This window comes from Simochromis diagramma, unplaced genomic scaffold, assembly GCF_900408965.1.
Source record: "Simochromis diagramma unplaced genomic scaffold, fSimDia1.1 OVJJ01000348.1, whole genome shotgun sequence".
In the NCBI taxonomy this organism is placed as follows: domain Eukaryota; kingdom Metazoa; phylum Chordata; class Actinopteri; order Cichliformes; family Cichlidae; genus Simochromis; species Simochromis diagramma.
Genome location: NW_024386755.1, coordinates 3,492,735 through 3,510,245, shown reverse-complemented (window position 1 = coordinate 3,510,245; position 17,511 = coordinate 3,492,735). Strand labels below are relative to the sequence as shown.

The window sequence follows — 17,511 nt, the reverse complement described above, 5'->3', positions numbered from 1 at the left end:
AACACTCCACAGTCATGCCCATCCCCAAAAGAAACAACCCAAAGTCTCTGAATGATCTTCGTCCTGTGGCCCTCAACTCCCTGGTAATGAAGGCCATGGAGAAGATCATAAAACAACACCTTGTAAGAGCAACTGACCCCCTGATGGACCTACTTCAGTTTGCTTACCGTGCACGCAGAGGCATCGATGATGCAAAAGTCTTCATCTTGGACTCCATCCACAAACATCTGGAGCTCCCTGACTCCTCCGCCAGACTTCTGTTTGCTGATTTTTCATCAGCGTTCAACACTCTGCAGCCTCATATCCTGGCCACTAAACTTTCCTCCCGATTTCACCTGGATGATCAGCTAATCCTGTGGATATTGGACTTTTTGACCAACAGACTCAGAAAGTTCGGGTCGACAACTCTTTTTCTGGTCTCCGTTCCACCTCCACTGGCTCCCCCCAGGGCTGTGTGCTCTCCCCCTTGCTCTTCATCATCTACACCGATGACTGCAGATCCACACAGCCCAACTGTCACCTGGTGAAATATGCTGATGACACAGTTCTCCTGTCACTGCTGTCAGGCCCCTCACAACACCACGGACCCGCTCTTCAGGATTTTATAGAGTGGTGTGACAGCTCCAAACTTTAACTGAACGTGAGCAAAACCAAAGAGATGGTGGTGATCTTCTCCAGTAGGCAGAGGGATCTGGCTGCTTCAGTCACCACCACCATCCATGGGAAGCCAGTGGAGGTAGTTGAGGAGTACAAATACTTGGGAACCATCTTTGACAACCTCCTGAAATTCTCTGCTAACACAGAGGAGATTCTCAGGAGGTGTCACCAATGGCTATACCTCCTTAGGAAACAGCTCCTTTGGAGTCAGCACACCCATCATGATGACTTTTTAACTATGTATTCCTGAAAAGCATCATGACCATTACCATTACCTGCTGGTTCCACTCCCTCAGCCTTCAGAACAGGAGCAGACTGCAGGACACTGCATGAGTGTGCTCAAAAATCATTGGCCTGCCTGTCAGAACTCTTGCACAGGTTTTCAGCCAACAGGTCCTTAGACAGGCAGCCAAAATTATTAATGACCCCTCTCGTATTCTTCGTCCCGCATTTCAATGGCTCCCTGCTGCGCTGCGCGTCCACTGCACTTCCTGCAGGACTGAGAGGAGGAGAGCCACCTTTGTCCCCAAAGCCACTCTGCTTTTTAACTCCAGCCAATAAGACCATATCCTACGCCCATAAACTACTCTACACTCTTTTTTTTTTTTACACTGCCGACACTTTATTCAGTTTTAGTCACTTACAGTTATTTATTCACTTATTCAGTCACTTTAATTTTAAAACTGTGTATATACTGTATATTTTAAGTATTTTTTTTATATCATTCTTATTGCCTGTTTATGCCCTGTCCTTATTTTTAACGTCATGCTGCTCTGTATCTTAATTGATCCTTGGGGATAAATAAAGTCTCTCTGATTCTGATTCTGTAGTCAGGAGCAGCCATCTACCAGGTCCTGTTGGGGTTGAGGGTAAAAAGAAGAGGAAAAAAAGGAGAGCATAGATGAACATGCACAGGGTTCTTCTTTATCAAAACCTGACAACTAGATTTCCTGCAATACATGACCTCTGAAGGTTCAGCTGCAGATATAGCTGTTCTAGTATCAGCTAATGTAGAACACTTCTTTGTAATTGACATCATGCAGAGTTAAGGGTAGGAAAAACTGTCAGGCACAAAAGCTTAGGCTACAGCAGTCTGAGCTTGAGCTTCTGGCTCAAAGGATCTATTTGTTTATGCTCTGATCACACCATTTAAAACTGTGACCAGGTTAAATATGCATATCCATCATTGTAATAGTAGATATATAAATGGGGAAATGCACAATAGGACCATTTTAAAACTAACATGAAGTATCATGTTTAAATAGAGTGATATAATGTTATATGTTTATTGTGTAATATGATGGAGGATTATTTGTGTGATATTATATTGCATCTGTTATATTATACTGTATATATAATGTCTTGTAAGTAAGGTAGGCTCAGGTTGTCTGTCTTAAGTGGACATGAGTAGCTACTACAGAGCCAGACTGTAGAGGTCTGGTGAGCTGGCTTAATTTTAACGTTACATCCCCGATCCCAACTCGGTTAACTCCACTTGATGGCATTTATCACACAGCTTCCTCAATAAATAAAAATAGTGCACAGTGTCCAACTTTCATCACATATGCAGTTTCACACCCCATCCCTATAAAGACTTTTTGGTGTGCAAGCTTGAAACATGACATCTATGTGTGTTTGTGTTTGTGTGTGTGCTGGTGCACGCACGTGCACTGTCAGGTCTAAACCAGTGGGAAGATATAGAGAAGCTGAACTTCTTCCCCAGGCTGGAGGAGGTGCGCCTGCAGGGCATTCCCTTACTGCAGGCCTACACCAATGCAGAGCGACGCAGCCTCATGATAGCGCAGTAAGTCTGTGACATTAGAGAGAAATGACATCCTTCACAGCAAGTAGAGGACATTGATGAGAGCTTGAATAATCCACAGATCTGAGCTGTACTCTGACCTGCAGAAGGTCAATAAACAGATACCTGCACAATATGTCATATCTCCTCTTCAGGCTTCCCTCAGTATCACTGCTAAATGGCAGTGCTGTGACTGACAGTGAGAGAGAGGACGCAGAGAGGTTCTTCATCCGTTACTACTTAGACTACCCTGAAGAGGAGCTGCCTTATAGGTACACCCACACCCTTGTTTACACTGTATGAGCAGTGGTATGAGTGTTGGTTTATGTGTGCTACAGTAAGTGCTGTTAAAACAGACGACACACCCTGCTCTCCTCCTCAGATACCATTCCCTCGTAAACAAGTATGGCAAGCTTGAACCACTTGCTGAGATTGACCTCCGACCTCGCTGCCGTGCCCAGGTGGAGGTTCACTGTGAGGAAAAAATAGAACAGGTCAGTGTGGCATTTAATAATCTGCTGTTCTGGAGAATCCTCGAATGAAAAATACCTTTTGGAAATTATAAAATGTTATAAAATGTAACCGTTGCTTTCTTTTCCTTCTCTACTACTCATACCACTGTGAATCACTTTAGTAAATGACTTATGCCTTTGTACTTTGCCCTTAGTGCCTAAGCACTTGACATTTAGAAGTAGATGAAATCTCTTAACACAGAGTTTACAAAACTCGGTGTTAAAAACTAGTACTATAAAACAATTTTAATAGTTCAATCAGCACCAGTTTAACATTTTAAAATACCTTTGCTGTGAAGGACCCTGGAGATGATTTATTTTGCTTGGGTATACTTTATCAATGATGTAATCAGTGTACATGTTTGTTCAAGCCCACAAAAACTCAAAACAACAAAACCTTAAAAAAATAGTTTTACATTTATTTGCAAATCCTAAATTTTCAAAAGATTGCACATATATTAGACACAATCGTAGTGAAATTTATATAAAAATATGCATTTTTGTCCCAAACACTGACATTTCAGTCATAGTTTACAGGTGCTTGAATCAGTATTTTTATATTACCAATAAACCCCACAGCTGCATGTAATGTAGAGGGAGTTGCTGATAGTGGCAACCCCACAGCTTATTTTTACTTCAGGTCTGCAAAGCATTTTAGTGCAATTTGTTTTAGTTTATTTTGCTTCATGTCACAAATCTCTTTGGGTTGTGTCAGGATGAGCATCTGGCTTAAAAATTTGGCAAATCAAATATGTGGAGCTAAGGCAGCAGTTAAAAGTAGATTTTTAGTTACTTTTATTAAAACAAAAAAATGAAAGAGTTAGTCTATGCGCAGATTGTCAAAACATTGTGTTCATGCTGATTAATATAATACTATCTGTGTTCTGGTTCGTAACCAGTGTTAGGGAGTAACGGAATACATGTACTGCTGTTACGTATTTAAAATACAAAATATGAGTAACTGTATTCCGTTACAGTTACCGTTTAAAAGGGTGGTATTCAGAATACAGTTACTTTGTTGAAATAAATGGATTACACAGCGGTCTTTTCCTGTTTCATATATTAGGCTATGCTCTCTCTTTTTTCCTAAACAAAGCCAGCATTAAGAGGCTCTAATGCTTGTGTGTCAGTCTCGGGGCCCATGTCACTACTATTTGCGGCCCGCAAAATGACATGAAGAAATATTTTTTAAAAATTATTCACAAAAATTATTTAATAAGAAGGCAATAGGCAGAGTGTTACAGGCATAGCCCTAAATAATGTAGCCTAATGGGCAGTATAGTCCATGCTGCAGGGAGAATGGACTGCCATACCCGTTATGTGTCTGTGAGTCTGAGGGAGGGAGAAAAAGTACAAGTTGTCACCCACCAGAAATGGGAGATGGAAGCATATAAATATAATAATAACCACTGCAGCCAAAAAGACTGCCTGGCAAGCCCAGTTGTAAGTAAGCTTGACTGTACGCTGTGTTCATGTTTTCCTCCGAAACAATAAGTTCCATTGGATCAGCCTTTGAACACATCTCTCTGTCTTTCGCTAGCAAAGTTGACCCAGACAACAAAGTAAAACTTGTTTTCAACTACAAGCCAGGGGTCCCTTTACTACGGTTCGGAGCCGTTTTATATATGCACGGAATAGTTTTCTATACGAGATCGCTGCAAAAAGTGCAGCCTTACCTAAGTCCACCCTACTGTTTTTCATTTTATATTAAGATTTAAAAATCTAGTTGGTATTGGTATGAAGAGTATCCTTCAGTAAAAGTAATAAATCACACAGCAATTCATGTAGTTGTAAAAAGCATGATAATATATTAAGTAATCCAAAGTATTCAGAATACGTTACACTCGTTGATTAACATAACAGAATATGTTACAAAATACATTTTGGGGCATGTATTCTGTAATCTGTAGTGGAATATATTTTAAAAGTAACCTTCCCGACACTGTTCGTAACAGCGTGAACTGCAGTTTCTTGAGTTCATGACCTGGGTTGTGTTGGTTCACTTTAACAGTATAGCTGTCAACCTACAGACGGCTCCTAACTTTAACCTGCTGTGCTCTTGCTGTTACTCTGAAAGTCGCAAACGTAGAAATTGTTTGTCTTTGTGCCAGCTGAGCATCCGTTTGGACCAGACAGTGGCTGAGCTGAAAAAGCAGCTCACGACAGTGGTCCAGCTGTCTACCAACAGCATGAGGCTCTACTACATCGACAAGGGCAGTGCCTTCGGTCCAGAGGAAATGAAGTACAACACGCGAGCTCTCCACTCCTACAGCATCCAAGACGGTGACGAAATACTGGTGGTGCCCAAAACCAAGTGAACAGCTGATGACCTGCTGGCTGACAAGAGTGAATTGAAAAAAAATTTTTTTTCTGATACAGCAAAATAATTGGAAAATAGAACAGCAGCAGTGGCCCACTGAGAGAGGGCATACACAGAAATTATGAAAGCAATATGAGCGCCATCAAGGAGACTAGACTAGTGGACTACAGATGGCTGCTGAGTGCCTCTGAAATATAAGTGAGCACTGGGAATGCAGCGGATCCTGTCTTTATTTAATTGAGCTTTCTCTGAGGGGGAACCACTGGAGCGAGCGCACAAACGTGTCACACTTGAGAACGGGCTGAGAAGAGCACCTCGCAGTCAGCTAGCAGTTTCAGCGGAGGGGAGGGCCGCTGCTGGACCAGCAAAGCTTCACTGCAGCTCTGTCTCTTAGCGCACGGCATGTACTATAGCACCTGCGTAGGCAAGTCTCCAACATCACTCGCTTGCCCACTTGTCGCAAAAGTTACACTGATTGGTAGTCAGGCAGTACCACCAAGTGGAAAAGAACTGCTCTCATCTGCACTTTTACCTGAGGCACAACACGAGGAAGAGCAGAGGAAGGCTCGCACCAAAAGCACTGTAAACTGAAGGACTGGTGATTAAGCTCCATTTTGTTGTCAGGTGGGGTTTTTTTTGCCTTGTTTAATGTGGCAAATTTCTTAAGTTAGGTTGTTGAATCGCATTCACTATAGCCTTTTGACATTCAGTCAAAAGGCTATAGTGACGTGAATGTCACTGTGTGAAACTAATGTAATAAGCAGATTTGGCACTTCTATACTGGATAATGATTAGCTCTGTTTAACATCCCTACAGTGAAGCTCAAACATCCACATGAAGCAACACAAGGCAAAACAGAGAGAAAAGATAAAGCACACCACCTAGCAACAAAATGGCTTCAGGAGCAACAGTGCACACTCTCTGCCAGTCCATGTTTTCCTTTGTCAGTGATTAAGAACTGATGCTACTGTGTTTCCTATCATTGATAGTGCTCTGTGCACTCTCACGGCTGCCCACACAGAGCAGCTGTTGCTGTGTCATGTTATATGTGCTGCCTTCTACAAGCTTCACTGTATTTTTGGTTGGATGTGTGTTCTGCCAGTGCAGGAAGAAATGACACACACACAGACCAGAGTACACAAAAGACATAAGGTAAGAGTCATCAGGACATCATAGCATCTGCATTTGAGATATTATTGATTACATTCAGGCCACGGTGCAATGTTGCTTCAGCAGGCCCCCTTTTGTGTACATGATGATATTAGTTTGAAAGTATAATTTTGCATTTAGGACACAGCATTCAATGTTGTCACTGCTCCATGCTTTTTTTTTCACCCAAAGAATGACTTTTATGTAACTTTAAATGCATAATCAGGATAATTTATTTACAGTTTATTTGGATTTTTAAGAATATATAATCAGCAACCATTGTTTAACAGATGCTGATCTCACTTGAAGGCATTTAAGTGCACCCACTGGGTATTTATACCAGTGTTTAAAATGACTGTTTGGCCGATAGCTGACTTCTTCTTTTGATATGTAGTCTAATCAATTTATTTTGTATATAACCAGTTAGCAACAATACCTGCTTTAAGAAGCTTTATGTTATGAAGTAAAGACCCAACTGTATTAGAGGGAAAACCTCAGTGATCTCATAATCCTCTGTGAGCAAGCACTTGGCAGTGGGTAGGAAGGAAAAGACATCTGGCAGAAGCAAATCACAGAGAGGCAGCTACCTACCGTGCCAGGTTAAGGGTGAGGGGAGGAAGATATTTATTTCCACATCTGTCTGGAAAACAAAGAAATCTTAATAAAAAAACAAACACAAAACAACCTCCTTGATACACTATTTTTGAACAGTTAGCCAACACAAATATGAAGTACACAATGTGTAAGTATTGGCCACTAACATCAGCAAATGCCCGTATATCAGTCAGAAGGGCTCATACTGATATTAAGCCAATAGTTCTACTTTGAAGTGAACGCTATACAGTGAAATACTGATATATTCCAATGTTAGTGCTTCATCTGCCATAATATAGTGTATTCTACATTATAGTCCATTCTGCACAGATATAATTTCACCAAAGATAGCTCATGATGCTGGTAGTATTATAGTAATGTGGAATATATATACAGTTATATTGATTTTAATATGCAGCATTCATCTTGTATTAGAAGAGTGTAGATGTGAGATGTTTGGTGCCATTGATTTTTCCTATAGCAAGCAACCTAGCAGAGTGCTGGATTCCTGACAGTGTTACTGCTATATTTACAGCCACAAAATGAAATATTCACAGTTAGTGGCTGTTTGGGAATGAATGTCTGTAGCGCCGGCTCATCCACTGCTTATAGAAGACTCATCTCAATGCGCTTTGATCTTTTTTTTTTTTTTACCCTGTCTATAACAAATATGTAAACCCTTCTTTTCCCTTCCAACTATAAGTTCATTTTGTAATACCACTGGTATACTTGAATAAGGCACCCCCTCCCCTGCCCATTTTATTATCACACTAGTGCTGAATAAATGTTAGTGTAGCATGAACCACAGCCATAGAAACCAGCACACACCAAGACACCAACATCCAAGTCTGGCCTGGAATATCGAGCTCGACTGTGCTGATCAGTGTGTGATTGTTTGAAAGTGTGTCATATATAATTGTTGCAGGGTTGGTGACGTAATGGTAAGCATGTGATTTATGTATTGAATTTACGTGTTTTTGAAGAAAGTATCACTTTGCTTGCTTAGATTGAAGGAATACTGCACTTAAAGGAATTTTGTATTATATTAAAGGGGACCTATTATGGGGTTTTTTTTTCTTCATTGCTGTCACACACACACATAGATACATAGATACACTCATATATATGTGTATATATATATATATGTATGTGTGTGTGTGTGTGTGTGTGTATAAACTCTTTAACAGAGAATATACAATTGAGAGAGAGAGAGAGAGAGAGAGAGGGGGGAAACAGTTCAACAAACTGTTTCATCTCTCTCACTGAAGAATTGCATAAGATAGATTATGCAAAGCTGCCAAAGTCCAAGAGTAAAAAGTGCTCAGATTTTAAATGTTGATGTAAATTTATTGTTGAACATTTTTTTCTTAATGTCATTTACTGGGAACCCAGCTTACTGAACATAGTGTCTAAGCCAGTTTATAGCCCTTAAAATCAGTGAAAAGTAATCACTGATTTTCAGTACCTCTCTGTAACAGGGATTCACAACTAATAAAGCACTGATCAAAGATGAGATCATAATGTGTAAATCCATACTCTCAGGGTTTTAACTGTGCTCTTGGGTTCCTAATCTGTTCCCTACAGTGTTTTGTTCTTTATTGAATAATGTTGATCATCTGGCCGCATATAATACTAAACTCTTTAACAGAGAATATACCATTTTAATACACAAAAACACCACAGCATATGTAAGGTGGTCTTACCTACAATGCCATGAAAAAAACTAACTAGCCATGACATTGTCATCTGGGCTGATGACATGTCCTCCTCCTACTGGTTGAATTTGTTCAGTTGTCCCTGCCTTTCCCCTATGTAGCCAAGATGGCAGTAATTGGGCCTTGACAGTGTGAATCCACTTGGGTTCTCAAAATAACGAGAAAAGGGTTTCCTTACACCTGTTAATCTGAAAGATGGATTTTGGTGTCAAAAGCACAGTAACTGCAATAAAAAAAACTACAAAATATCCAGTATTAAATGTATCCGTAAACAACATAAAATTGTTTAAACTCACCACTTGTTGTCCTCTGTTATGAGAAGTCCATTTGGAAATCAGTAAGCATGGAATAAAGAGTATGAATTTACACATTTTTTCCTCATTAAATGTACTATGTGGGGTTCCATTAAATTGTTACACATCACATTCTGATTGAAATTCTGAATGATCCAAATCACAGATGGTATAAAAGATGAAGCTAGCCACCATGACATCAGCCACTGGTTAGTAAAATCCTGTTAGGAAGCCTTAAGATGAGTGTTTTCTCTGTTGCCATGTTGGTGTTTTGAATATTGTGTACTTTGTGATGAGTGAGGGGTGGCTCTGACTCTGACTCTGCACACTCATTGCCAGAAGGTTGATTCTGTTCAGCTGGGTGTTGAGGTTTAAGTAGGAGGAACATTTTATCACTCATCCACGTGACTTCTACTATGTCAGATAACTGCGGGTTTCCTCAACCTTATAAACAGTTGGTTTGCATAATTATGAAGATAGCACCACTGACCAACAATGGCCCACGAGCTCAGCTATGATCATTAATATGCAAATTGTCATGACCAATGATCACAGAGGGACAGCTACCTACCGTGCCAACAGAGAGTTGAGGAATGGCAACAATCACAGCACTGTAACATAGTGAAAAATGTACCCTCAGGCCCCCTCCTCTATTCAGAAATGGTTGTTCCTTTTTCATGTAAATAAGGTGGGGGAAACCTGCAGACCGAAGAAGTCACTTGGATGAGTGACGAAACGTTTCTCCCAGTGAAAACACTACGTCCAGATGAACAGAATTAACTTTCTGGGATGTCTTTACCTGGAGGATTGACCATGCATCCAGCCATGCACACTCACTAGCTAACAACTTACAACTGATCAGATAATGAGCATAATCCTCCTCTCTGATTCTGATAACCACTGAGATGCACAAAATGGACTGAATGCTACGCCCATATGAAATTAAACTGGTTATTGAGCCAATAAATTCATCAGTAAAGCTTTTAAAGAGGTTACAGGGCGAGGGAGTCAACAGTAGTTTTCCCATACACTTATACAACCTCAGTGGAACCACAGGGCAGATGAGTGAAAGGAATCCAGGTTCAGAAGGATTCCTTGTTGGCTTCACTTTTCAGACCTGTGAGCTTCACCCATTTGCTATACTGTCTATATAACTAAAAAATTAATGGCCATATTTCTAACAGTGACAAAAAAATATCTTCATGTGGGACCCCATCATTCCTAATCTGAATCTGGTTTACAAAATAGCTTTTCGAGGCCTTTAAGGGGGAACAAAATCCCAGCTTAAAACTCTCTGACGTGTCATGAGTGCAGTCCTTGTTTTCTTTGGTCACACTGTTTTTTGCTGCAGTTATTGCACTACTCAGCCTAACTGGACCATAAACCTCATTATTTGGTATTGGCCCCAAAGAATCGTACAGTGAGGCTTCCTATAGTCACCTTCCATTAATCACTCAGCTGTTCTACTGGGAAACCTCTATAACAGAGCTGGAGACACTCCACAGCACTCGTGTTTCTATTTGCTGCTATCATTATTAACATTTTCACCTCTTTCTGTACATTAACATATAATCCACAGACAAATGTGATATTTAAAGGAGTATGTCCACTTTTTTGGAGTTGGGTAATTTATATTTATAGTTTAATTTATAGTTTAACTCATGCAGAAATGTTATTCGGTTACATGGCTATTGGGCCTGCCTGCTGAAATGGACAAAATAAGCATCTGTATTTGCTTTGCTTAGTTAAAAAGTCAACATGTGACGTCAGACATGCAGCAGCTTTATTTACAGCGCATCCATGTTTGAATGGGAACCTGTGAAAACAAAATAGACATTTGCCATAAGTGCACTGCTTGAGTCATCACCTGCCTTCAAAAGTGGATCCTGGATCTCAGATTGGGGCTTTGATTATAGTGTCACAGATTCTTTGTTGGTTTGTTCCCACCCACTCAGTATTTAAGCTCATCAAGTCACTTGACGATAACTTGGGACTATCTGTGGTATTTAAAGCATAACCACTTGTTTTGTAGGAGCCTATAGGAAGTCTTGAGTGGATCAGAATGAGTCATCTGTCTTGTCTTAGTATATGCAGGGAAGAATGCGTCACTGAATGGTAATAAATGGCAGTTTCCCTCCTCAGTGTGTGACACTGTTTCTTCATTCACAGCAGCAGCAGCTTTGGATCCATGTCAAAGGTTTTGACTGTATCTCATGATATGATTTCATGGTTATACCGCAGTATGATTTTATGACTCACTTTGATGCAGACACTCAGATACTCCAGCCTGATGTGCTGCCAGAGTGCAGCAACTTAGCAAACAATATTATACAACATCTACTGGCAAATCCTCGTTGATAGGTGATCCCAGTGACCATTCTTGGGGGCACAGGGGACATGCCTTGCTATTATTTAGACCAGGAGTGGGGAACTCCAGGCCTCAAGGGCTGGTGTCCTGCAAGTTTTAGATATCACCCTAGGTCAATACACCTGAATCAAATGACTAGTTTATTACCAGGCCTCTGGAGAACTTCAAGATATGATGAGGAGGTAATCTAGCCATTTAAATCAGCTGTGTTGGATCAAGGACACAGCTAAAACCTGCATGACACCAGCCTTGAGGCCTGGTTTAGACCATGTTCATTTATTCCCCACCAATTCAAAAAAATGAATGAACCAGAGGAGCATTACTCACTCTAAGTCCATCTTTTTCTCTCACTCCCAAAATATGACTAATGAATCCATACCACCACTGAATCTTTTACACTTGACCTGATTACCAGAAAAGAGAGTAAGTGTGAGCACATCCCAGCATTTTTAAGAGCCAGACCAGGAGAAAAAATATTAAACTGGAATTATCTATCATTATCTGGCTACAGTTACTATACTTTGATTCTCTAGACATTTATACAAAGGCTGGGTTTTGATGCATGTCTTTGTCAGGCGTGTGTCAAAGAGAAAAAGAGGTTGTTCCTTTCTGAAAACCTCTAATCAGTGCAAATTACTGTTGACCAACAGGGGGAAACAAATCCAGCACAAGATGGCAATTACAACTCTGTATAAATGTGATCTCAGTCAGCAGAAACAGTCTCTTTTTTTCTAGGACAATAACCAGACAACACTGAAAAATAAGGGGGTGGAGGTTTTTTCAAGGGCTTTTCCCCCCTTAGTCTGAAAACTCAGTAAGATACAAGCAAGTTTTTAAAGTTTCAAACTGTGTTGTTGCTGGTTTTCTAATCAATCTTCAGGAAGTGTTGCCCAGTTTTGTTTTCTGTTGTACTTAATAAGATAACAATGATGATTGGAAGGATTCAAGTTCATGTTTTGAACATGCAGAAATGAGGACAGAAAACACTATTTTAAAAGATTAAAGTCCAGAGTTTTATAAATGAAACTAAATTAATTATTCATCAGTGTCTAAAAACGATCGATGTACATTTAAAAAACACACTGACTGGACTCAGGCAAACACCCAGAGGGCATCAGAATATATGATGTCTATATATGTGCTGAGCCAGCGGGGATGATATTAAATAAGAAATAATACCAAATAATTTTTTGAAAGCAATACAGAATACCAGAAACCAAGCATATGAATAATTATCTGGTGCCATTTATGTGTTTTTCTTTACACTAATTGAACACCGTAGTACCAGGTTGGACCCTCTTTTGCCTTCAGAACTGCATTAATCCTTCATGGCATAGATGCTGGAAGCTTTGTGACACGGGGCATTATCATGCTGGAAGCAAGCATCAGAAGATGGTACACTGTGGTCATAAAGGGATGGACATGCTCAGCAACAAAACTCAGATTGCTTGTGGTATTGACACAATGCTCAGTTGATACTAATGTGTGCCAAGAAAATATCCCCTACACCCTCACACCACCAGCAGCAGCCTGAATGGATGGTACAAGGCGGGATGGATCCATGCTTTCATGTTGCTTACACCAAATTCTGCCCCTACCATCCATATGTTGCAGCCAAAATTCAGGCTCTTCAGAGCAGGCAACGTTTTTCCAGTCTTCTCTTGTCCCATTTTGGTGCGCCTTTGAAAATTGTAGCCTTAGATCCTTGCTCTTCTGCTGCTGTAGCCCAGCTGCTTTAAGAGATGCTCTTCTGTAGACCTTTATTGTAATGAATGGTTATTTTCGGTTGCCTTTCTATCAGCTCAAAGCAGTCTGTCCTTTCTCTTCGGATCTCTCACACCAAGGAGCCTCAGAGAGTTTCTCTTTTTCAGACTATCCTCCGAGATGATTGATTGGTGAGTCAATGGTAATTGTAGCTTCAATTTTCAGTTCTTAGCTGAAAGGATTTGCACCCAGTGTGGTCTTCTGCTGCTGTGGCCCATCTGCTTCAAGGTCAGCCATACTTGAATACATACATTGAGAGATGCTCTTCCACAAATCTTGGTTGTAATTAGTGGCTATTTGATTTTTGGTTGACTATCAGCTTGAAGCAGTTCACAGATTTTGTGTCCAGTACTGTCTGTAACAGTTTTGTTTTTCATTTTGTTGTGTTTACAAGGTTCTATAATAAGGGAAGCAAATTAGTACATGCTGTTACCCTGTCAGACCAGGGGTGCCGCTAATGAGGCTGGGTAAGAGAGAGGGGAGAAGAAGAAAGTAGAGAGGTAAAAAAGATGGAGTGACGCTGTAAAGCCTGAAATAAGTGTTGAACCCAGACGTCGCCTCCGCTGCCTGATTACAAACTCAACACATTTCAAGGTAGGTACTAAAGTGTGTATGTACTTATGGAATTTATGTACTTAAATCAATTATTATCATTCCCCCTATATCCTCAATAAAAAGTAGCACGTGTCCACTCATTATGAAAAGAAAAGACAAGAAATGACCGCAGTTTCCTGGATACTTTTACATAACACATCTCAGCTATCTTAGACAGAGCCATTGACTTACTCAAGGGCTCTGATCATAAGGTGACGGCTTCAGTTGCATTAGGATAATGAACTTGTTGTGTAGGCTTTGACTTTTTCCCCGCAAGCTGTTCTAATTAAAGATACAATTTTTCACTATTATTTGTAATACTAATAATGCCTACTGGAAAGCTATCAGAATAGCATTTAATTTTTGATTAAATCACGGGTATCGCCAGCTCTCTTCGACGCGCTTGAACATGGCATTTTTTCAATGAAAGAAATCTCTGATGTTTACGTTCATTGCCATGACGACGGTGTAGGAGGCGGTTCACTCGGTTAGCTAGTGACGCTCAAATAGAGGTATGAACCAATCAGAAAAAAGCTTCGTTGACCGACTGACGTCACCGTTAAAGCGAAAAGAACCGTTACTTGGTTGCTGAAACTCTACAACTGCACTGGAAGGAGGATATGGCTGAATACCAGCGTACTCTTGATTAAATCGCCTGCAGGGCAAGCTTCCAGTCTAATGTTAATAGTGATGCTCTAAAAGCGACCACAGAGGTACTTTTGAGTGGCGCTTCCCTGCCCGTTTGGATCGGGATGTTCTCCAATTGCGGGGTGAGTGTATGCAGTTACCTGACACCACCATAACCCTGATAGGTGCTGTTCTTTCGTATGGACAGAAGCACAAACCGAACTCCCATCGAACTCAGAGAATGTTAAGTTTGCTTTGTGAGGGAAATTAACATATAAACGGCACTAAAAACAATCTAGCGCATTTTAGAAGTGACAGCGTGGCGGTTAAATATTCGGTATCAGTTGTGGTAGTGTAACTGCTGTCTTTTTTAAGTATATTTTCAAGTTTTAGAACAAGGATGCTCATTGCCCGAAGCTATGCTGCAAGGCTGATAACCCCGAACAAACTCTAAAAGTTCGTCAAATGAAGTCTTAATTTTTCTTTTGGATATACGTGTGCGAAGAATACTACCCTAGTAGGTTTGGAAGTACTGTGTTATGACACGTGAAATTTGCGTGCTTGCTGCATTAATATGCTTACACAGTACAGTTTGACGCGGTACTCTGACACAGTGCTACTGTCTTGGCTACACTGCACCGTTACTGTTGACTATAGTAAGCTAGCAAGACAGCACAAGACACAACTGACCAATACGTCGTGGTCACGTGCTTATATAAAGACGAAATCAGTATCCAGGTTAGTTAATACGCGCTGTATTAAGTTTGTGCGTCGCCTCCTCTGGGGATGACAAGTTTTCGGTCTGTCTATCGCCCCTAAACACCCCCCCCCCCTTCACGGACAGCACCGCAAGCCTCCCATTCCATTACCGAGCAACGCTCCCGGGGTCTGACTGGTTATCTAATCACGCGCGGAATAACGTCATCCCCCACTATTAATGAGCGGCATTTAAAATGCGCGTACATCATATTTTGCATCAAAAGTGGAGCCACGTTAAGTCCCACACCGCAGTGCAGCGAGCCTGGCAACACCGGTACCAGCGCCATCTCATCTCAGTGTCAGTGTCATGTAACGTTACACCCCTCACAGAGCCCATCCACCACAGAGCCGCGTCTGTCTTTTTCCATTGTCCTGCAAACGTACGTCAACACAGTACAACATACTCCACTTCATTTGGTCCTCTCTGCTGCTCACGTATTAGCTTTTTGTTATCTGGATACCAGTGTCATATAAACATGTGGCCAGAGTGAGTGGCTGTCAGCCTCCATCAACAATATTGAGCAGTCTCCCTCTATTAGGTACTATTTAAGAGCCATCTATTTACTGGGGCTGTGTACAGCTTGCTACACAGACACACACACACACACACACACACACACACACACACACACACACACACACACACACACAAATAGAATGTAGTTACTGTTACTGAGAAACTCAGAGATGCCCATGGAGTCCTTTAAGAGCAAAGTGGAATGCCAGTGAGTGTTGAGTGACCCATGGAGGTCATAGGCGGCTGCTATATTTACTGACTCTGTAACTCGATCGGTGGCATTCTGGAGTGCTGTGCTCACGCTGCCCCCTCGCACTCCGTTACCCACAGAGTCCCAAACTAAACTGGCACCCGGTTGCCTTCTGTCTTTTGGCCTGGCCTCTCAGAACATCAAGGGTGAGCCTCTTAAACCTGCTGCTCTTCGTCCTTTTCTTCTCTTAGGTATCTGCTTGAAAAGTTGACATATACAGTGCGGGCTGCTCGCTCAGCTGTAGAACAAGGCTCGTCTAGGAGGATAGGGGATAACCTTTCAGAAACTTCTGGAGTTTGCTTGCATGAGTAGAAGAGCTTCTGGCAGCGCACTCACCAGAAATATACAGTTAGACAGTCTTAGCTTAGCTGGGCTTTATAATGAGCAACCTTTCTGGATTTGATAGTCCAACTGGGAGAAAGCCATCAATCTTTAATGGTAAGACATGAAATCCGGAACATGTGTTGACTGATTGCACGTTCACGTCACGCTCGAACAGCTTGTGTGAAAGTGCGGCAACTTGTCTTGAGAGGCAGACGCGTTCATAAGATGCTTCTTTCTGGTGTCAGGGTGGTTTTAATCCTGTGTGCCTGTGTGTTTCCACAGGAGTGTGTGCATGTGCATAGACTATAGGGGAGCAACAGTAGGATGAGCTGCCCCAGAGCCATCACAGTCTGCAGGGACTGACACACACCGCTACAAATACGGCAGGTAATTACTTCACACAGATGCCTTTGGACACACAACTCTGTCCCAGCTGCTATGTCAGTCCTGCTATCATGTCAGTGATTGCAAGGTTTACATGCATCACAGCAGATTTACCGACAGAAAGTAAGGGAAAGTTATAAAAATAAGTTACGTGGTGTGTTTAATCTGCTCATTCAGTGACACACACAAATGTCTAAACTAAAACATTGATCTTGCAAATCAATTTATTCTCAGCTTACAACACTATTATAACATGCACGCTAGGGCTGGGCGATGTGGCCTAAAATTCATATTGCGATATAATTTGAAGCATGTGCGGTAACGATATATATCGCGATATATTATTTTTTTTCTGTATAACGTATTTTCCGCACTATAAGGCACACTTAAAATCCTTTAATTTTCTCAAAAATCGAGAGTGTGCCTTATGTATGAATTCTGGTTGTGCTTACTGACCTCCAACCGATTTGGGCGTGCAGAAATCTGTTAAAAAATGTTTTAGTACAACTTTGGTAAGCCCCACTGCTTGATGGATTGTCAGAGCATTACGGCTGCCGTAGTAAGGAGCTTTGCGGAGTAATCTGGGTCCAAAACTCCGTCCCCCTTCAGGTTCTGAGTGAGAGATTTTTGAAACTAATTAAAACGTACAGCTCTGCGGTATAGTCAAAATCTCTATCGTTGGCCAAATTTATATTGTTTCTATCGTATATCGTTTCTATCGCCCACCCCTAATGCACACTGTGCCATTAATGGGACAGCTAAAAGGTTCTGATGCCAGTATCATAGAACAGCCTTCCATTATTCAACACATTTCCACTACATTAGACAAAACTGCTGTACAGTGTAGCTTTTATGTGATACAATGCTGGTAACATGTTCATAT

At 41.2% G+C, this 17,511-nt stretch overlaps 2 protein-coding genes across 12 annotated transcripts in view; both read left to right on the top strand.

The window, feature by feature from the left end:
* Positions 1-11,182, top strand: part of LOC120729945 (tubulin-specific chaperone cofactor E-like protein) — a 33,865-nt gene extending 22,683 nt beyond the window's left edge. For all 8 annotated transcript variants that reach the window (XM_040025990.1, XM_040026014.1, XM_040025982.1 and 5 more), the window contains 4 exons: positions 2,335-2,461; positions 2,614-2,730; positions 2,841-2,952; positions 5,082-11,182. In XM_040025990.1, the coding sequence (XP_039881924.1) occupies positions 2,335-2,461; positions 2,614-2,730; positions 2,841-2,952; positions 5,082-5,288 (563 nt within the window). In that variant the 3' untranslated portion in view covers positions 5,289-11,182. The remainder of the gene's footprint in view (positions 1-2,334; positions 2,462-2,613; positions 2,731-2,840; positions 2,953-5,081) is intronic.
* Positions 11,183-14,302: 3,120 nt separating this feature from the next.
* LOC120729925 (ubiquitin carboxyl-terminal hydrolase 2-like) overlaps positions 14,303-17,511 on the top strand; it is a 62,627-nt gene continuing 59,418 nt past the window's right edge. Inside the window, exons 1-2 of one of the 4 annotated variants that reach the window (XM_040025927.1) lie at positions 14,304-14,537; positions 16,527-16,631. The gene's annotated coding sequence lies outside the window, so the exon portion shown is untranslated. The other 3 variants (XM_040025936.1, XM_040025947.1, XM_040025953.1) reach the window with 3 other exon arrangements.